The sequence below is a fragment of the Heloderma suspectum genome, chromosome 1 (genome assembly GCF_057233095.1).
Source record: "Heloderma suspectum isolate Gila_16-S chromosome 1, 16-S_ref, whole genome shotgun sequence".
NCBI lineage: Eukaryota > Metazoa > Chordata > Lepidosauria > Squamata > Helodermatidae > Heloderma > Heloderma suspectum.
The window spans coordinates 324,322,021-324,344,320 of NC_139458.1; the positions used below are offsets into that span (position 1 = coordinate 324,322,021).

Consider the following 22,300-nt stretch of genomic DNA (forward strand, 5'->3'; position numbering starts at 1 on the left):
GGCAGAAAACAACAGAATGACATTTAATAGGGATAAATGCCAAGTTCTGCACCAAGGAAAAAGAAACCAAATGCACAGTTACAAGATGGGGGATACGTCGCTCAACAACACTACAAGCGAGAAGGATCTTGGAATCGTTGTCGATCACAAGCTAAATACAAGCCAACAATGTGATGTCGCTGCAAAAAAGGCAAATAATATTTGGGGCTGCATTAATAGAAGCATAGCTTCCAAATCCCGGGAAGTACTAGTTCCCCTCTACTCAGCACTGGTTAGGCCTCATCTGGAGTAGTCTGTCCAGTTCTGGGCACCACACTTTAAGAAGAATGCGGACAAGCTGGAGAAGGTTCAGAGGAGGGCAACAAAGATGATCAGGGGACTGGAAACAAAGCCCTGTGAAGAGAGACTAAAAGACCTGGGCATGTTTAGCCTTGAGAAGAGAAGACTGAGGGGAGATATGATTCCGGCTGAACATCAGGAGAAACTTCCTGACTTTTAGAACAATACAACAATGGAACCAATTACTTAGGGGGGTAGTGGGCTCTCCCACACTCGAGGCATTCAAGACGATGCTGGACAGCCACCTGTCAGGGATGCTCTGACTTGATTCCTGCACTGAGCAGGGGGTTGGACTCGATGGTCTTGTAGGCCCCTCCCAACCCTACTATTCTATGATTCTATGTATAAATGGCCACTCAGATTGGGCCTGGCAGCTCTATTTGACAGCTCGCTTAACAGTCCTCCCAGCTCTTGTTACCTCTCTTTGGGTAAACATATTAACTGGAGCAATTTCTTTTGCACTTTAAGCCATTGGGCTATTTATAGTGGCCATGCATTCATGTGGGATATAGAAAATCTATATGTATAAAATGCTTTAAAAAATAAATAAAATAAAACATTACCTTACTGCATCGAATAAATTTTAAATATCCTTGAATTTAACGTAACAGGAGATATTTTTGTCCTGGCAAAAGGACCAGCAAACTGTAAAACATTTTAAACCAGGAAACCTGCAAAAGGTTTCCACATGGAAAGCATTCCACAGCAGCTGACCATTTGTCTGAATTAGCAGCATATTTTTATTTCATTTTCTTTTGACAAAATATATACGCTGGAGAATGTGGCATGGTTTTTCCTTTGTGTCGTGGAAATATAGGATCTATAAAAATGCAGAATTTCAGTACAGCTGGTATAATACTAAAAGTCAGTGGATTTTAATGCTTTTTTTAAAAAAAAATGTTTTCACGCCACCTCTGTTAGTAAGAAGCTATCTCCATTAGTAACAAATCCATTTTGTGCAGCGAGATTGGTGACACCCACATGTCCGTTCTGGCACCACCCCCCACTGCTGAATTTGCCACTGCTGCAGTGGCAGTACCATCCCTCTCCCTGCCCACCTGTTGCAAGAAAGCAAGGAGCGTGGGGAGCATGTGCCTTGACTGGAAGCAGAGCTGTGCTCCGGGAACCCTCCCAGGAGAGCAATTCTACTTGTAGACAAGGTGCATGCTCCTCTTGTACTTTGTTTCCTTTTAGAATTGCAGGAGGGGTCCTGCATTTGGTGGTGGCACCCATTTCAGCAGTGGGGGAAGGTGCAGCCCCCAGGGGGCTCCAGGCAATATGCCCCCCTGACGGGTGGAAGTTACCCACCCCTATTGTACAGAAATGGCAGTGTGTGTAGATGAAGTGTGTTACATGGCAGCCAATGTGTTTAATTTATAATGTGGAGCCATAGCCCGTATTGCCTCCCTAGTACATGTGGCTGGATACATATGTTTATTATGTGCGACTGTGTCTACATTTTTAGATGTAGAATCATAGAATAGTAGGGTTGGAAGGGGCCTACAAGGCCATCGAGTCCAACCCCCTGCTCAGTGCAGGAATCCAAGTCAGAGCATCCCTGACAGAGGGCTGTCCAGCCTCGTCTTGAATGCCTCCAGTGTGGGAGAGCCCACCACCTCCGTAGGTCATTGGTTCCATTGTCGTATTGCTCTTAACAGTCTGGAAGTTTTTCCTGATGTTCAGCTGGAATCTGGCTTCCTGTCACCTGAGCCTATTATTCTGTGTCCTGCACTCTGGGATGATCAAGAAGAGATCCTGGCCTTCCTCTCTGTGACCTTTCAAGTACTTGAAGAGCGCTATCATATCTCCCCTCAGTCTTCTCTTCTCAGGGCTAAATATGCCCAGATCTTTCAGCCTCTCCTCATCGGGCTTTGTTTCCAGTCCCCTGATCATCTTCATTGCCCTCCTCTGAACCCTCTCCAGTTTGCCTTCATCCTTCTTAAAGTGTGGTGCCCAGAAATGGACACAGTACTCCAGATGAGGCCTAACCAGTGCTGAGTAGAGGGGAACTAGTACTTCCCGGGATTTGGAAGCTATGCTTCTATTAATGCAGCCCAAAAGACCATTGGCCTTTTTGCAGCCACATCACATTGTTGGTTCATATTCAGCTTGTGATCGACAACAATTCCAAGATCCTTCTCGCTTGTAGTGTTGTTGAGCCACGTATCCCCCATCTTGTAACTGTGCATTTGGTTTCTTTTTCCTAGGTGCAGAACTTGGCATTGTAGCACGTAGCAATACATGCTACAGGTGTGCAATGTTGCATACAAGGCATATCTTAGACAGTCTTAGGAGTGATTTCTGTATTTCTCTATCCATATTTTTAATGAATCCTTGGCTCCCATATTCTTTCATGGAGGTGTAACACTTCCTTGTAACTTATCACACAATATGGGTTCTAACCTGTGTCCAGTCAAATTCATTCCAAGTTTTCCTCCACAAATTGATATAGTCATTGACCCTGCTGCTTTGTACCTCTGAGCTCTTTGGAAAACCAAGAAGTTCTTTTGGCTTCAAAGGCAGGAAGAGGATGCTTGGGAAAAATTGTTTCAATCACCCGGGTCATTTCCCTATCCCAGGGATCTGTTGCTGTTCAGTCGTTCAGTCGTGTCCGACTCTTCGTGACCCCATGGACCATAGCACGCCAGGCCTTCCTGTCCTGCGATGGGTACAATCATTTTTCAGATTGTACCCCAGTACTGCTTTTCCCACCCTTTTGTTGACTATGAGTGCTACTCCATTTCTTCTAAGGGATTCTTGCCCACAATAGTAGATATGATGGTCACCTGAATTAAATTCGCCCATGGCTGTCCATTTGAGTTCGCTGATTCCCAAGATGTCGATGTTCAATCTTGCCATCTCATGTTTGACCACCTCCAGCTTACCTTGATTCATTGATCTGACATTCCAGGTTCCTAAACAATATTGTTCTTTACAGCATCGGATTTTCTTTTCACCACCAGACACATCCACAGCTGAGTGTCCTTTCGGCTTTGGCCCAGCCGCTTCACTCTTTCTGGCGCTACTTGGAAATACCCTCTGCTCTTCCCCAGTAGCATATTGGACACCTTCCGACCTGAGGGGCTCATCTTCCGGCGTCATATCTTTTAGCCTTGTGATACGTTCCATGGGGTTTTCTTGGCAAGAATACTGGAGTGGGTTGCCATTTCCTTCTCCAGTGGACCACATTTTGTCAGAACTCTCTGCCATGACCTGTCCGTCTTGGGTGGCCCTGCACGGCATAGCTTATGGCTTCACTGAGTTACGCAAGCCCCTTCGCCACAACAAGGCAGTGATCCATGAAGGGGTCCCAGGGATCAGCCAGGGTTTTGACAGAACAGCTAGCTGAAGCCACAGGAAACTTCCCCAGGGCAGTCAAAAAACCATTTGGATCCATCTTACTTTGGGTGCAGACCTTGTTAACAAGTGCTCCACCCCTGCCTTGTCAACACTGGGAGATGACATATGTTAATCTGAATGAATTTAGAGACAAGATGCATCCATTAGCCACTCAGCCAAATAACTTCTAGAGACCCTTGGAACACTTCAGGAGCTATCTTCTTTGAACTGCTCTAAGTCTGCCATTGTGCCTAGCACCATCCTGGAGGCATTTCCAGCACACTTTGAGCCACTTTTCCTTTGCACAAAAATGCACAGCCATTTGTCTAATCACAAATGCAGAGTACAAAACAAGTAGATTGGTAGCATTCACAAGTCACACTAAACCACAGTTTAGAGTGATGTGAATGAACAAGAATGAGCTGCAGTGAACCTTGGGCTCTCCCACTTCACTTTCTTCCACCTACATGCCTGCTTTGAAGAGTTTGGAAACTTTCAATTCCGCTTTTGCTTAACTGCCGTTTGTCATGTCACCCAGATCAACAAACTGTGGTTAACATTAAGTATAGTTAGTTTCAAAACAAACCAACTTTAAACCATAGTTACTGATGCTGGTTTTGTTAAACTAACCATAGTTAATGTTCACCCCAGTTCCAGGTCTGGACGACATAGCAAGCTGTGGTTAAACAAAAGTGGAAGCTTCTGAACCCCTTCTCCTGGCCACATGGGAGGAGGAGAGGGAAGGGTGGAGCATGCATGCCTAAGGCTCATTGCAACTTGTTCCTGATCATTCACATCACACTAAACTATGGTTTAATGTAAGATTTTATTATTTATTATTATTTACAAACATTGCTAATGATGTGATCTTTGAAGCTATGCTGAGGAAATACATTAATATTGTCAGTCATGGTTGATTTTATTATTAGTGACTTCGTTATATCATTATTCATTATTAACAAACTGTGGATTGTATTTTGACATTGATCTAACTATTGCTTGTTCTGAGTACTTCTCCTGTACCATTACCACATGGAAGATTAGACAGGTTTTTAGGGTGACATAAGATATGCCAAGAATAAATGTATGTTTAATACATGCACCATTCAGAAACAATGTGCAGCAAGTGTATTTTGTACTTGTGGATATCAGTGCTATGTTTACTCCTTTGTTAATGAGTTAAACATACAGGAGAGGAGCAGACATGAGTGTATCTGTTGCCAATGTGCTTGTTAGCTAAGAAGTGAACACAGCAAAGGGGGAATATATGTGCTTAGTTTTTGCCCATGATTTCCAGAAACTACCAATAGCAAAAAGAAAACAATGTATGAGTTGGACCCCCACTCCAAACAGTGAGTTTGCTCTAAAAAAATTATACTCCAAACCGTGATGACACTGGGCTATTTAACGTCAAGGTATTATGATGCATGCTGAGAGGAGTCACACCAGTTCAGGCACAGTCATGTAAATTCTTTCGACAAAAAGAGTTGACAAGGCAAAGTTGGGCATCAGTGACCTTCGAGTGACTCCATCAGCTCATCAGCAAGCTATTTGACAGACTAAAGCCTCACTCCGCAGTTGAGAAGCGCAACAAGCACTGCTTTCAAAGTGAATGCCAAGGATCAAGATGCTATAAGAAATCTTTCTGAGGTAGAGTTAAAATGAACTCACATAATCTGCCCCCACAATTCTTCTTGGCAAATTTAGATGTTGGATTTTTGCTGAATGTTCACTAAATATTTGATATGTGAATCAGCATTCAGTGCTCTGTGGTTCTATTACGAATGTAAGAAGAGTCCTGCCAGATCAGACTAACTATCCACATCTAGTTCAACACCATTTCTCACAGTGACCAACCAGGCAACAGACCTCACTCATTGTTGCTACCTGAATACTTCCTTGGAATCTGGAGGTTGCATATTGATATATTTGTCCTCTCTGTCGAATTCCCTTTTAAGCTTCATGTGACAGCTGATACTAGATAGTATTTGACAGCTGACATGCAATGGTATTTGAAGTTGATATGAAAGGTTGTTCATTACCTGATATCATTTGATGGGTAACATGCAATGCTAATTAGTGTTTGATCATTAACAGCTTATGAGGATTTCATTCCTTGATGTCTCACAAAATCAAGAGGTGCCAGTGTCAAAACACTTAAAATGAAAATTCTGAGATAAAATTTCATATCCAAAATGCAAATGTTTTGCCTTAGAAATTTAAAAAGCAGAACTGTGTATTTTGATCAATTTCAAACATTTGCAAATATTCACATTAGCTTTAGCCTAGACCATCTCTGTCTGTCTTGATGACAAATATGTAAAAAAAAAGTGTTTTTTCCCCCCAAAAACCTATATATTTCCTTGTCTGAAGTGCAGTTGTTCTTGGATCACTGTGTACTCTATATTACTAGGAATGCTGAATTACTTTCTTGTCTACAAAACAATTTTGTGGAAATTTCTAAGAATAAAAGAAATGACTTTTGTCTTTGTCAACCTTTCCATTCTGTCTGTTAATCTGAAAGACAGCATTCCCTCTTAGATTCTGAATATCTTTCTAGCTTATGTGAACAGACAACTTTTGCACTTGGCTCCGTCATCAGAACCACCAAAAACCACAGGGTGTTACTGTCAGACCTGCCCAAACTTGCTGGGTTGTTTCCAGAACTGTCAAAAAAACAAAACAAACCAATGGACTGCATTGGATTTCACCTCAAGAACCCTCTCTCATAATATTACCCCCCCCCCATAATACTAGAACCCCAGGTGATCCCATGAAGCTGAATGGTAGGAGGTTCAGGACAAATAAAAGGAAGCAGTTCTTCTCACAACACACAGTTAAACTATGAAATACACTACCACAAGATGTAGTGATGGACACCAATTTGGATGGCTTTTAAAGGGGATTGGACAAATTCATGGCGGATAAAGCTACCAATGGCTACTAGTCATGATTAATGATGCCACCAAATTTTGTAAGTAGTTGGCTTGCTAGTCGAACTTCGCCCATTCATAATGCTCAGACCAGCATTTTATGAATTTGCTATTAAGTTCGGAATTGACTCTGAGCTTCTGAGCATGCACAGTCTGTACCTAAAAAACACTGTTTCTGTGCATGTGCTGAGTTGGTTGGATTAACCCTTTTCTTATTTACAATAAATTGTGATGATGTCACTTTACCCCACAACCAATCACATTTGAACAAAAAGCCAAGTAGGTGTACGCACACCCCTTTTCTCTGTTTGTTCTCACACATGGCTTGGTTTCCTATTCAGACTCAGCACTCTCTTTCCCTCTTACTGATGTCGAATCAAATTTGGGTCATTGCTGACTTTCTTTTATTTTGTTTGGTAAGTAAACGTGTACTTTACTTACTGTTGCTGGTGGGTGGAGTGTTTCTGTGAGAGGCCACATGAAAACAACCAATCAGGAAGGGGATACATAATGCAGTGATGCATATAGTTTCCAAACTACAGCTCCCAAAATGCACGTTGATGTTGCAAAAGATTGTTTACATGGTACGAGAGTTTGCTTTAAGTGAAAACTCTCATCCAGACTTACATGGGTGAGTTTGTTAATAGCCAAGGAAATAACAAATTCACGCAGGAGTATGTTCACACATCACTAGTCATGATGGCTATATATTACTTCCAGTATCAGTGGCAGTATGCCTCCGTATACCAGTTGCTGAGGAATATGCACGGGATGATGCTGTTGCACTCATGTCCTCCTTCTGGGTTTCCCACAGGCATCTGACTGCCTACTACATGAACAGAAGCTGGACTAGATGGACCCCTGGACGGATTCAGCATGGGTCTTCTTATGTTCTTAACCAAAGGGCTTTCTCTTCTTCCATCCTTTTGCTCCCACAGGCTGTCTTGGTACATTTTTTAAAAAAAGTCCAACAATGACTGCTAAATTCAGGCTTCGGAGATGCATTGTATATAGCCCTAATAAGCCTCCTTGGCACAGCTCTAAAAGACAGGCCTGCAGCATGGGAAGGAGAAGGCTGGATACTGGGTTGTACTGAAAGGACAGTGCACAGTTAATTCACTGTGCCTGGTTACAACACAATTTGAAGTTAGCAATTATAATGTCAGTGCCACTGCCAGTTCCAGCTGGATCAGTTTATTTATTGATGCATATATCAGGGGTAAATAAGTTACATCCCACTGGCCAAATATTATGTATCTTATATGCATTCTTCCAGTTAAAGTTAAATAAAATCCAAAGAATCCCAACTTTAAAAAAATAAGTAAATACCTTGCCTCCATCCTGCCCTACTTTATAGTCCAGCCAAACTCTTTTCTTCAGAGTTCTAAACTCCTTTTACTTTTACAACCAATTTATGTTCTTCTCCTCCATTTGCAGAGCGATGACCCGTATTTTATCACAGGGGAGTCTGCAACAAACTTTAAGTATCTGATAGTAAATTTGGGGGTAGTTTAAGAGTTTAGATAGGACTACCCTGTCATTCTCAATAACAATTCTCCTTTAATGTTAGAAATATGGGCATCACTGAATAAAATTCAGTGTCATAAAAATACTTCATCTACCTGGGACGACTGTCATCTGTTGGACCTGTCACTAATGGTGACAGATTCATTGCTTCCAAATGGAAATGGAGGACACATTATGTACTTGGTGAAGCTGGTTCTATTTATGGAGAAAGCCTGCTAAAGAACAAGTAGGCATGGAATATTGTTTAAATAGTCTATATTTGTCTTTGGTCCCGTTCAGATGATCATATCATGGTTTAATAGGTCAAGATGTGCACATGCCTTCTACCTACACATCCAGCCTGTTCCCTCCTCCCTTTGCAGCACACAGCAAGAAATCTCCTGTTAACCATAGTTTTCCATTTGGTCCAAACTGGGAAAATATGGTTACCAGGTTGAGAACAAGTCAAGTTGTTAAACCACAGTTTGAAGCTGGTTTAAGACCCTGGGTTGTTCCAAACCTGGTTACCATAGTTTATTAAATTGAGGTATGATAATCCAAAACTGTGAGATGCTACTAAAATGGGTGTACATGTCTGAGTATGGTTTTAAGCAGATTGACTGTCCCCACACTTCACTGATTCTTGGGGAAATACAGCATAGGGCAGGGTAGGCAACCTTTTGGGCCCATGGGCACATTCAAAAATTTGAGAAACTATCCTGGGCATCATAAAATGCCTACCATGAGTGGGCATGGCAAGTCACAAAGGGCAAATAACCTGCCCATAGGCATTCATGGGGAATTACGATGGCAGTAGCTAGAGGCTCTAACTTTGCTTTGAAGCAATCCCAACTGTTAGTAAGAAAATGTATTTTTAAAAAATGTATTTTTAAAAAATGTAATAAAAATTGAAAGGAGTTGGGGTTTCTTGGTGGGCATGAAGGAAGGAGTCTGGAAGCATCACGTTGCCTTTCCATGGTCTAGACGCAACAGCAATTGCTATGTCCTGCTCTCACCTTACCACCCATGGCAACTCTTAATATTTGGCATTTTTACCACACTTCTGCCAAGTGATTTGTAGTATTTACAACAACCATACAATATTCCAGTTTGGGGATTATGACCTAGAACAGTATTTAAATGAACTCCTGCTTTGTTAATATAAAGACTGCCTAATTTCTCTCTGTGACCCTTCAGCAAAAGGAGCCCATGTGCTTTGACCAGGAAAACACTTCTGTAAATAGCTGCATTTTATATTTCCCCAAATAGAGGATCCATCATCCCCCACCACCTGGCTTCTTCCTAGTGTAACCAGGGGCAGAAGGAGCTTTCTTTAAACATCACATAATTTTCTGAGCCTAATTTGAATACCAGAAAACTCTTCCTCCCACACTACACCTTGGGACTAGGCTGAACTTGCAGACAATGCGACTTCGCCTTCTAGTCACTTTTTTTCTCCCCTCCCCTCCACCCCCACCCGCCTTTTACAACATTTTGCCTGATGAAGAGATCTGGAGATCTTGAAAGCTTGCACAATTTTTTGGTCTGATGTTTTTTGGTTGGCCAAATAAAGTAAAGTATTACAGATTTAAAGTAATGCCTGTTTTAGCCCTGTGTTATCAGCTAAATAAGGAAGATCATACCTTTTACTCTGGATCACTAGACTGGCTGAATACTTACCATTTTTTCCATATTCACAATTGGTAATAAAAGATTCAAATCCCTGATTCCATCCAGAGTAGTGGACTGAAAGAGAAGAACGGAAACTCAGCTTTTTACTACCATTTGACCATGGAGATTGTATATTAAGGGGGAGGATTATGGTTGCAATCATCCAATTCTATGCATACTTAGCTGAGATAAATGCCATGGAACATCATAGAACTTACTTCTGAGTATACATGCTTGGGCTGAATATATGTTGAAAGATTACTAATGTAAATTAAATGAACTCAAATATGCATCCTGGTTCTAACAGGTTAGAGCCAATGAAAGGTATTAGGGCATCATTCATTAGTATAGATTAAGTTGTCACACCTGTCTTCTATCTGCAGAGCTCTCTTTTTGTCTAGTTCAAACCAAAAGGAGAATTACCAAATATTTGTTAAAGAGGGTTTGTTTACGTCCTGCTACTTCCTGGTTCCAGTCTGACATTCTGGTTCCAATGTCAACATTCTGCTCTTGGCATGCCTGGTAATGCCTATCGCTTAAATCACAGCACGTTTTAAGACTGGAATATTACGGCGCTTCCAGACAGAGGCTCCTAGTGCTACCAGTTAGAAGGCATTCTGCACCTATTCTGTCTTTTCTCCTTAACGGATATTTGGCAGTAAGAAAAAAGACGTACAGAGTGGTGAGAAAACGTGGGAGAGTTACAAAAGGAAGACAATGACATCTGGACACCCAGCCAGCGAGCCAACCCTATAAAATTCTGTGAATGAGGCAGGGTGATGCACAATAACAGCCTCATCTGGAAACACCCTTAATATTAATAAAACTGATTGTTCCAGTAATCTTGTTTTAAACTTGTGATGAGTGCCAAAGGCAAGCTCAGTAGTTGCTTAGAGGTCTTACATCTCTGAGAGAAGGACCTTCCAACCACACTTTATCTTTACCCACTTTGCCTGCTCGCAACATTGGTGTTCAGCAGCTACAGAGCTCTATTCTGTTCCAGAAAGAAGGTAGCATAGGGGAGGTAGGACAGATGAACTGGGATTAAGAGGCAATGCTGGTGACCCTGCAAATCTTGGACCCTCACACATGAGGTCGTGTGTATTTGTACTTCTATGTGCATGTTGACAAGTAGATGTAGGGATTCATTTTCTGATTTAAAAATATTGTTTGTTTGTTTAGACATTTCTGTCCTGCCCTTCTAATCACTCATCAAGGTGGCTTATAACTAGGGATGTACAGATTTTGTCAGATCCGTTCTGTTTGCGTTTCATGGATTGTCAGGTGCCTTTCGTTCCATTATCCACTCATTGATGGAATCAGATTTTTTCCAATTTCCTAAATTTGTGCAAATGTGCAAATCCCCCCTCTGAAATGCACATTTTCATGCTTTAGCATATGGGGGAAATGTGCATTTTCAACCAGTGCTTTTTTATTTTACGTATTTTTCTATGACTAAATTTGCATAAAATTCCAGAAAGTTAAAAAAAAAAAAAATGGTCCACAACTCTGTGGAATCCAGGTGAATCAGGAAAGCTGGTCTGCTTCAGAATCTGCAGGTTGGATTCATAGAAATCCAAACTCATTTGATTCCATTGTGGATTTCTCAGCATCCCTACTTACAACCATTTAATAGCACAATATCATATCAAACAATATAGTTAATAAAAATACAACAGAGACTGCAGATAAAACACAACCTTTAAAGAAAACATCAAGTACTGAGCAAGCCCAAGCCCAAATACAAATGTCTTCACCAACCACTGAATATCTTCACCAGCCACCTAACTTTCCACCTGTGAGGAAGCCATCTGTGCTTCAGGGGACCATGTGTTCTACAACGTTGCACAGCCTACCTAAGTGGAACCATACAATACCACTTGTGACTCTTATACTCCAGTGTTTTTCATTCTGACTCTGGTTTTGTCTAAGTGGCTGCCTTAATAGTGAAAATATGCCCTCTGTGTTGCAAAAAGTCATGGTCAATCTGATTTTAGCTTACGCATTTTGTTTGAAACTGTGTTATACATGATAAAATACCTTAATGTCCACAAGGCCATTAAGTATTAGATCTTTGAGTACTTCTTCGCATATCAGTTACCGTTTATAACAGACCATTAATTTTCCTAAGATATCCTTGAGGTCTCTTTTACGCAGTTCCTATTTTGCTAACTTTGCCTCAGCAAGCAAACCTTGAAATATCTTGCTGATTAAAATGAGGAACCACAGATTTATTTATTTGGAAAGTGTTGTAACTTCAAATTTAAAAAGCCAAAGAAATGGTGTTTTGTTTTTCTAAAACTACTCTTACATTTCTAATTAGGGGTCCTACTGAAAAATACAGTACACTCTACTTTTAAGATCTATAATTAAAGCTGCACTCCTATGCACACTTGCGTGGGATTAAATCTCATTGAACACTGTGGGACTAACTTCAGAGGAACCATTCATAGGCTCAGGCTCTGCAGCAAACAAGTAACAAAACTGAAAAACTAAAACCAACACTCAGAAACTCTTTATACTGGTTAGTGAAATGCCTATATAAAGCATCCGTATCTCCGGCACTCAGATGAATTTGTACTAGGGGATATATAACGCTTGCCAATGATTGCTTGTCTTCTGTATGTCATTGTATGTCACTTTCATCCTGTGGATATAAGATCATAGGGATGTTCTCCACAATAAACTCACTGCCATTCCACAGAGCTACTTCTGGGCTATTTTTACAAAGTCCTAAAATAATTAACCATTGCAGATCTCATCATAGGACCTTTCGAGATGATACATTTTTCATGCAAGAGGGGCAAAATGTCACCTATCTGTTGAGCCCAGTCTACAACATCTTCCCTCAAAGTTGCATTTCTTTTACAATGGCATCTCCTTTTTGTAGCACTAGATGTGTTAGATTCTGTTGCCAGAAAAAAACTAGAGTTGGATCCAGACTTGGTCATGCTTAGAGCAGACCTACTTCAATCAACAGGGATAAGTCTAATACACTCTGGTTTCTCTTCAGATGAATGTGTTCCATTGATTTCAGCGCTTCTCCTCTAAGCATGACCAAGTCTGATCCAACCATTTCTTGCTCTTTTGGCACATCCTTTTCTATTGCATTTGCCATGCAAAATGTAATTATACCTGCAAGAGCGTCAGGGGCACCTGTTGTATATTACCTGTGATGCGAGTGGTCATGACTGACATAGTTTTTTATGCTGCCTATATACCATTGATTTGGGTAAGAACAACTTTAGAGGCCAAGTATTCCCCTGGAATACCACTCAAGTGCAGAGTGCTCACCTAGCCAGTAAAAAAAAAAAAAAAAAACAGTTTCCCACTTCTTTACACTTTCATCCCACAGTTATTTAATAGAAGATCTAGTGGGACTGCTTTGTATTTATTTCTTTGTTTATTACATTTCTGTACTGCTCAATAGCCAAAGCTCTCTGGGAAGTTCACAAAAATTACTTCTGTGACTCTTGAGAGAAACAGGTTTGAAGACTGCTGCCAAATAAAATTAATAAATACTTAAGCCTCAGAGTACAATTTAATACAGAATTAAACACACTTTGGCTGCAGTCCAATGTGCACTGACTCAGGAGTAAGATCAGGTCCTGCTTGTGGGTTCCTGGTCGACAGCTGGTTGGCCACTGTGTGAACAGAATGCTGGACTAGATGGACCCTTGGTCTGATCCAGCAGAGCTCTTCTTATGTTCTTATCTATTGAACTAAATGGGACTTCCTTACAAGGAGGTTCCATTACTTAAAAGTAGACATGCATGTAATCAGGCCACACAGCCCATTGATTTCAAGTATGCATCTGATGCAATCCTGCTGGATTCAATGGGTTCTATTCCCAACACGGCAGCCTTAAGCCCATGGCTTTGCAGCTTGTGTTGGATTGTGGCCCAAGTATGATTCCTCACTAACAACCAATGCTAAACTCATTAGAAACGATGTATTAGCCAATTTTTATGATGACCGATCTTTGCACTTCTAAAGAACCGCAATTGTCAGTGAGCAGTTTTAAGCCTGCCTTTCACACCATTTACCATCTAGTCAAATGCAAAATATTTCCTAATTTAATTAAATGAACTGGTAAATATTTATAGGCTAAGTACACAAATGTACTTAACAAGCCTTATCTTTAGTGGATAAGATTTATAAATACTACATGTATTGAGTCGTAGAGATTTACCAAGAAGTTTCCTTCATCTCCCCCAGAACTTGTTTGATAAGAGGCTCATTTTCAACATTCTAGGTGCTTCCTCCATGAATTTTTCAGATCAGAGGCACAGTTGTCAACATTTTACAGGTGAAAACAGGGGCACCGGTGTTATGTCTCACACTTTTGGTTTAGCAAGTCCTTTTAGTAATTACATTAGGAAATATTTTATCGGTCCAAGCCCCCTCCCCCAATTCTCCTGAAGGTTCTGCTTTATCTGCTGTATGCCACATTCCTTCCTTTACTCTGCAACTACCTCTCTTGCTTGCACTGTTTTAAAAACCAAGATGTGGTTTGTCCTTTTGGCTAAATACATTCTTGAAATAAACAACTGTCCTGCTGCCGATTAGCAACAGTTTAAAATGAGCCTTTGCAGCAGGTGAAACGGCACCTTCTTGTTAATGCATGAGTGCAACACGCGTGCATTTACAACCTGCATGCAGCCCCATAAGGCTTTAACTCCGACCCCTCTGCTGTGGCTAAATCCGCCCCCCCGACACACACACACCCCACACACACTGATTTCCTCATACAGATTGCTCCTTTCCTGCTGCTGCTAGGAGCAAGGAAAGAGCCATCTGTACCAGGAACACTGGGCTGGGTGTAGGCAAGCACATATGTGTGCGCATGCAACCCTGACCCCACAAACCAGCATCACAGGGCCAAAATTACTGTGCACCCCTAATTGACATGAATATCCTGAAGGATGGCAGATCTAGCAAGTCGCACTACCCACCTTTTGACAAGGCATTCTCAAAAGGCAAAGCTGGCACAAAAGAGGGATGGCATCCCAACCGGTACTAGACAACTACCACCCAGTTGCAGATACTCCTTTTTTTAGGGAAGGTACTGGAGAGGGTTGTGGTGGAACAACTGCAGGCACTCTTGGAGGATACTGATTATCTGGACCCATTCCAGTCTGGGTTTCATCCTGGTTACGGGACTGAATCAGCCTTGGTCGCCCTGATGGATGACCTTCATCAAGAGAGGGACAGGGGGAGTGCAACCCTGTTAATTCTGCTCGATCTCGCATCAGCTTTTGATACCATCGACCACGGTATCCTCCTGGATCAACTCCATGGGATGGGTATTGGAGGCACTGTGCTGCGGTGATTCCTGCCCTACCTACACTGCCGATTTCAGACAGTAACATTGGGTGACTATTCCTCGGCCCCTTGGAATTTGAGCTATGGGGTTCTGCTGGGTACCGTTGTGTCCCCAATGTTATTTAACATCTATATGAAGCTGCTGGGAGCAGTCACTGGATTTGGAGCCAAGTGCCATCAGTATGCTGATGACACACAGCTCTATCTCCCTGTGACATCTGAATCAGGAGAGGCTATGCAAGTCCTGGACCAGTGCCTGAACTCAGTAATGGGCTGGATGAGGGCCAATAAACTGAAACTGAATCCTGCCAAGACAGAAGCCCTGTGGGTGAGGGGTTCCCGGGTCCGGGAGATAGGCTCATTGCCTGATCTGGATGGGTTGCACTCCCTCTGAAAGATCAGGTCCGTAGTTTGGGGGTAATCCTAGATCCATCACTGTCACTGGAGACCCTGGGGGCTTGGAGTACCTTTTACCCACTTCGGCTCATTCACCGGCTACAGTCTCTCCTGGACAGGGATTGCTTGGCCACAGTGGTATAGGCACTAGTAATCACAAGACTGGATTACTGCAATGCGCTCTATGTGGGACTGCCCTTAAGGCTGCTCTGGAAGCTGGAGCTAGTGCAGAATGCAGCAGCTCAGCTGTTGTTGGAAGCTGCCCCTTTTCAGCCTGCAATCCTTTTCTGAGGAAACTGTACTGGCTGCCTATTCACTACCACACACTTCGTGGTTCCACATGGACCTATGGCCCATTAGGAGTCCACCAGGAGAAGAGCCTTCAGTGTGGTGGCCCCCTATGTTTGGAACTCCCTGTCCCTGGAGGTCAGGCAGGCACCAACACTGTTGCTTCTGGCGCCTCCTGAAAACAGCCCTATTCCAGGAAACATTCCTTAACTGACATGCCATGGTTTTAAATACGAATAATTTAATACAATGTTTTAATGTTTTAATCTTTTTAATATTTTACCTGTGATGTTCACCGGCTCAGAATCTGTTTTAGAAATGGAGCAGTATACAAATGTTCTAAATAAATAAATAGTGATTTCACAGGGAGAGAGAGCAGAATATGTGGACTGTCTCTGGTAAATAGGGACAGCTGGTAGGTATGGAGAGGCAGACTTTAGGATTTGCATGGCTCAAGGCAAAGGGGATGTGTATGTATGGGGTTCTAACATAGTTCTAATGTAGCAGCTTGTGCCTCCTGAGGCTCAGGGAGTGTGCAATGTGCATTGATTAGCAGGAGAGGAAAGAAGATCCAGAGGACCAGCAGTTATTGAGGGGAGGGGAATACTGAGTGGACCCTGGGACTGTAACTGCTGGGAACATGGCTAGGGAAGTTTGAAGAGTTGTGGTAAAGGGGGGGAGAGAGGCTGGGGATTGACACAGGAACACTTACACCACAGTGGTAAAGCCAGATGAAGGGAGCTCCTAGGACCTAGGCTGAGAACAATAGTTACCTGAGACCTAGCAAGAGGTGAGATGGGGCTTTGGGAATGGTAGTGCAAGTAGGCACTACAATGATGTGGTGCTGATGCTTGGACATCGGCTCTAGCACTGGATCTCAGAATGACAGAAAGAGTACAAAGTCTTGGAAAAACAAGGAGCATGATGTAAGTGCAGCTATTACATCTCACAAAGAGCATCTATGTTCTTAAGCACTGCATGTGTTGCCTAATGAAACAAAACAGTAAACAGAAAGTTTCAAAATCCTTTGGTGATGCTTAAGAGACTAGGCAACCATCTTTTCAAAATGCTTCTAATCTAACCAAGCCTTTCATTGGGTGAAAAACTATCCTGTAATGATAATTCCACACATGGCACATAGTTGAAACTATAGGAATTCACTACCACAATATATAGTGATGGCCACCAACTTGGAGGGCTTTAAAAGGGGATTAGACAGATTCATGGAGAAGGCCATCAGTGGCTACTAGTCGTGATGGCTATAAATTACCTCCAGTTATCATAAGTAGTACGCCTCTGAGTAGCAGTTGCTGGAAAACATGAGTGGGAGGGAGCTATTGTACTTGTGTCTTGGTTGTGGTCTTCCCTTGGGCATTTGGTTGGCCACTGAGGGAACAGAATGCTGGACTAGAAAGGCCTTTGGTCTGATCCAGCAGGGCTCTTCTGAGGTACTTGGAATGTCCTGATTAGGGAAGCAACTGAAAATCTGTATATGAAAAATATTACTTGGTTGGGATATGAGAGTGATAGATTGTATCATACACCCTTACGCATGATCCAGCTAGACATGGACAGATATACTTGGTAAATGACAGATGAATCATAAACTTTTTATTTAAAAAATGTAGGGTTCATTAATTTTAAGCTGTGTTCACTCTCTGGAGGAGAATTACACACAGCAAATAAAAGGGGTGTTTGATACAGCTCCTGCACTCCCCTTGCTCATCTCCCTCTTTATGTGTGAAGAAAAAATCTTCTTTAAAAAAATTCAAAGAAGTGCTGGGAGTGATTGGAGGGATTCCCATATCTCTGGCTTAATCCATAACCGATTAATTAAAATTGAAATTAATTAAGGATTACAGCCCCAGAGAACATTCCTAAATGATAGTGTGCTGTTAGCTTACTTTAGGAGACGAGTTAGTTGAAAAGATGGAATTGTCACTGTTTCCAGGGTGTATGGCATCTTTGAGGAATTCCTTGTGGCAAATATTATGCAATACATAACAACAAGTGGGGGAAATGTTGAAAGAGAGTTCTAAAAGTTGACCAAGAAAACTCCTCCACCCCATAACAAAACCAAAAGTTTTTCTAGCGATGTTCATTAGCAGTGACATAGCACTGCTGTTGACGGTTTGTTTCCTTGGGTCCATCAGGGCTGGCTCCAGTCATTCCAGTGCCTCAGGTGAAAAATCCACATTCCACCCCCACCCGCTAATTAGCGTGGGGAACAAGCCACTGGGAAGGTCTCCTGTGCCAACCTCATTAAAATGAATAGGAGGTGTGCAGTAGCACTATCATGCTTTTGTACGGTAATAATCAATTATATTTCCAGCTCTTGTAACTGTGAAATAAACCTTGCAAAAGTAAGTGAAGCATAACTGAATAGAACAGAAGGTCTTGCTGAAACCGTTCAAACTTTGATACCTAATTCCAATAGACAAGGTGTTAGTTTTGAGTTTGGGAGCTCTTCATTCTGGTCGAACATAATACTCTTTTGTGCATTAAAACCACCACATATGAGAACAACAATAAATGAAGCAACAATGAGTTCCTAAGCCTGGAGACAGCTTGAACCTGTGGTTTGAATGAGAGCATTACCTTAATTGATGAACACTGTTACCAAGTGTCCTTATCTGCATGTGTATGAACTCATACACATGTACACAGCTGATACATGTTGGCAGCTTTAACCATAAGTTTCCGTGCGCTACAACAGTAATTAGTACATCCAGCTGGGAAAGAGTAAGGTGACAACAAGACAGAGTCTAGAATAATTGAATAAGTGGTTACAAAAATATAATACATTTATAGAAACAGAAAGAATAATTACCTTAACAGCATTCCAATGAGGCCAGCAAGTATTGTGTTAAATCTCTAGAGAAGGTTGGGGACGATATGGGAAAGGGCCGAAAGAGAGATGGAGAAAGAGGAGCCAGATTTAAACACACGGGGCCTATTTGGGTTGGAGATAGGTAGTAGGGACTAGAATGCAGATAGCACCTTGGCAGAAGGTGACCTCGGAAGCCATTTCAAAGTTAGAGGAGAGAGAGAGAAAAGGAAGAATTAAAAAGAAGCTGGAATGCAGATATTACCTGTTCCAAAGTGAAAGAGAAAGAAAGGGGCACTTCTACATGGCGCTTCTGTGATCCAGGAGTTTGTCTTTGGGACCAGAGCAATAGGGTTGTGAGATGCTTAAACTGAAGGGGAAAGTCTTTGATGGGAATTAAAGGTAGGCTATATCCCTGTAGGTCTCCGTGTGCTTCAGATGGATCCCAAAACAAATTAAGACTGAATTGGACAGATTCAGGAGATATCCAAATCGAAGTAAACCAAATCCAAATCTGAAGACTTGTGAAGATTCATGATTCAGAGGGACACAGGGACATTTCCAGTGTGTCTCCAAAAATGGATACATTTCTTCCCAAGCTCACCATATAAGGAAATACCAGGGTGGGGAGAGGAGAGTATAGTTTTGTTTGTGACTGGCAGATCTAGCTTCTAATCACAGTAAATGGTTTTACCAGGGCTCTCCAATCCCAGTGCTTTGGGAGAGGGATGTTGAAGTAATAGATGATAGGACTGATCCAGAGTTCAGGGTGCACTGCTAGTTCTCTCTCCCAGGAGCAGAAAAACAAGATTCGGTGGAATCTGTGAGACCTGATAGAGCGTAGCATTGGGTACTTACTTAGAAAATGCTGGATATTCAAGTCCTACTGCCTCCGTCACTGTATGCTCCACATCCAGCATCTACCCCTGTCCTATTGCATTTTCTGTGACTTTGGTTCCAATTGAGCAGAAAGCCCCCCTCTCAAAAAAAGTCTTAACCTTTTTTTCATTCATTATAAATCTCTAGCCCTTGCACCTATCCTTCTGAAATTTTGCATTTTTCTTGCCTAAAGACATCTTTGTGGCATATGCCATTTTCATACAAATTGTCCCTCCCCCCAAAAAGGAAAAAAACATGGAGGGGGATAAAGGGAATAAAAAAATTATTGGCAGTTCCCTTAACCCCCCCCCCCAACTCTAAATCCCTACATCTGTTTGTTTGAAATCTGGCATATGCAATCCCCTCATAAGGGGATACTATCTTCAAATATCATCCAATTCTGACAAACAAGGGGAAAAAAGTCATTTGATGTTTTCCAATGATAGTCAAGGCAAAACATGAAACTTTAGATTCCTGAATAAAGATTTGGATTAACGTCCAAGTCTAAGTGGGCAGCCTCCAAATCAGACTGAGCTGAAGTGGGCTGTTTTCTGATGTGCTGAATTGGGGTCCAAAGCAAAACTGTGGTCAGAGCACGCCCCTGGTTTCTTCGAGTCCCATGTGGTACGAAACTAGACAATACAAAACTGGGTTCTACTCTCTTACTGAGCAAGGGACAAATGCACTTACAGGTAGTAAGACAAACTAAATAAACAATAAACTGTTAGGTGGGTGAGGAACTGACACCTTTATTGGACAGAATACCTTTGTAAAACTTTGTTTGAGGGAGGAGCTTTTCTGTAAGGTGAAAAGAAAGAGGAAAAGGATAACTGATGGGATTTGGCTTTCACAACAGAGTGCAGGAAAGGTTTGTGTGCATATTTGGGGTGTAAGTCTTTAATCTTAATGGGTGTTAATGGGTGACCCAGTGGGGTAGTGTGGCTTGTTCCTTGATAGCAATATGCTGCTTATTAATTTTTTATTGATAAAAAGGCCTCCGTAAGGCCTCATCTATTCAAACTAAACATAGGTAACTGAGCACCTATTCTTCCCTTCTTGACCTGTCAGGAGCTGCTGAGATCTGTGCTTTTTAAAAAAGCAACTGCACGGGGCAGTTTGGATCCAGACGCAGACCATAGCATGGACGGGATGTTAACTTTCCCCCCTACATTGTTTTCTTCCTGAAATCCCCTCCTAGCTGCACCCATATGTTTTAACAGTGGCGGCAAATATCAGCTTCAGAGGACAAATTTTCATGGGAAAACAGCATGGGGAAAGGACTAAACTCCCCCCTTCTCTGGGAATGCAGAAGCATGTGACTCTCTTGGTACAACAGCTTCATTGGCTTTTGGTCTGTTTCTGGGCATGATTCAAAGTGCTGGGTATGACCTATAAAGCCCTATATGGCTTGGGACCAGGCTACCTGAAAGACCACCTTCTCCTATATGAGCCTGCCTGGTTCTCAAGATCTTTGGAAGAGACCAGTCTTTCGAGACCACTGCCTTCAGAGATGCGTTGAGAGGTGACATGAAAGAGGGCCTTCTCGGTGGCCCCTCCCAAGCTGTGGAACTCCCTGCCAAGGGAGGCTACATTGGCTCCCTTTCTGCTGTCTGTCTACCAGCAGGCAAAGACCTTTTTATTCAAGCAGCCCTTTGGCATATTATTGTTGTTGTTGTTGTTGTTATATCCTGCCTTTTCCCCAATACTGGGACTCAAGGTGGCTTTACAACATTAAAAACTTGTACAGTTAAAACATATAAATAAAATATACAAAAGTTAAAAATATAATTAAATCATCAATAATATTAAAATTGCATAAAATATCAAAATTTTAAAAGACAGCAACAATATAAACGATAGTACTAATCCATCATATTCTCACAGATCCAGACTATCTATCCCCAAAGGCCTGCTGGAACAAAAAACTTTTTGCCTGCCTGTGGAAACATATCAAGGAGGGTGCCACTCTCGCCTCCCTGGGATGGGAATTCTGGAGTCTTGGGGCAGCCACCAAGAAGGCCCTCTCCCACATTCTCTCCAGGTAAGCCTGTGATGGTGGCGGGACCATGAGAAGGGCCTTCCTTGAAGATCTCAGGGCATAAATAGTCCCATAGGGGAGAATACGGTCTTTCAGATAACCTGTACCCGAGCCATATAGGGTTTTATAGGTCATGACCAGCACTTTGAATTGTGCCTAGAAACAGACTGGGACCCAGTGAAGCTGTTTTAGCAGAGGAGTTGTATGCTCCCTGTAGCCAGCCCCAGTCAGCAACCTGGCAGCAGCTCTTTGAACCAGGTGAAGTTTCCGAACACTCTTCAGAAGCAGCCCTGGGTAGAGCGTGTTACAGTAATCCAAATGGGGTGTAACTAAAATATGGTCACTGTGGCCAAATCAGACATCTCAAGGAACAGGCGCATCTGGCGCACTAGCTTTAACTGTGCAAATGCACTCCTGGCCACCGCCGAAACCTGGGCATCCAGGCTCAGGGCTGAATCCAGAAGTACACCCAAGCTGAGAAGCTGTGTCTTCAGGGGAGTGTAATCCCATCCCGTTTAAGCAGGTCTGTTGGATTGGATTGGATGCTGTTTTTATTCTGTTATCACTGTGTTTTTAATTGTGTTTCAATGTACTTGTTTTATTATTGTTTTATTCATGATTGTGAGCCACACTGAATGCCACTTTTCTTGGTAGAAAGGCAGGGCACAAATCAAATCAAATCAAATCAAATAATAAAATAAGGTGTGAGAATGCTCTGGCCCTATCCGGTGGCCACAGGAGCAAGAGCTATTCAAGCAG

At 42.2% G+C, this 22,300-nt stretch overlaps 1 protein-coding gene across 1 annotated transcript in view; it reads right to left on the bottom strand.

Moving 5' to 3' along the window:
* The window catches only part of LOC146359432 (uncharacterized), a 59,199-nt gene that overhangs the window by 16,320 nt on the left and 20,579 nt on the right, over nt 1-22,300 (bottom strand). The window contains exon 3 of the mRNA XM_084815109.1: nt 9,798-9,863. Coding sequence (XP_084671235.1) covers nt 9,798-9,863 — 66 coding nt within the window. The remainder of the gene's footprint in view (nt 1-9,797; nt 9,864-22,300) is intronic.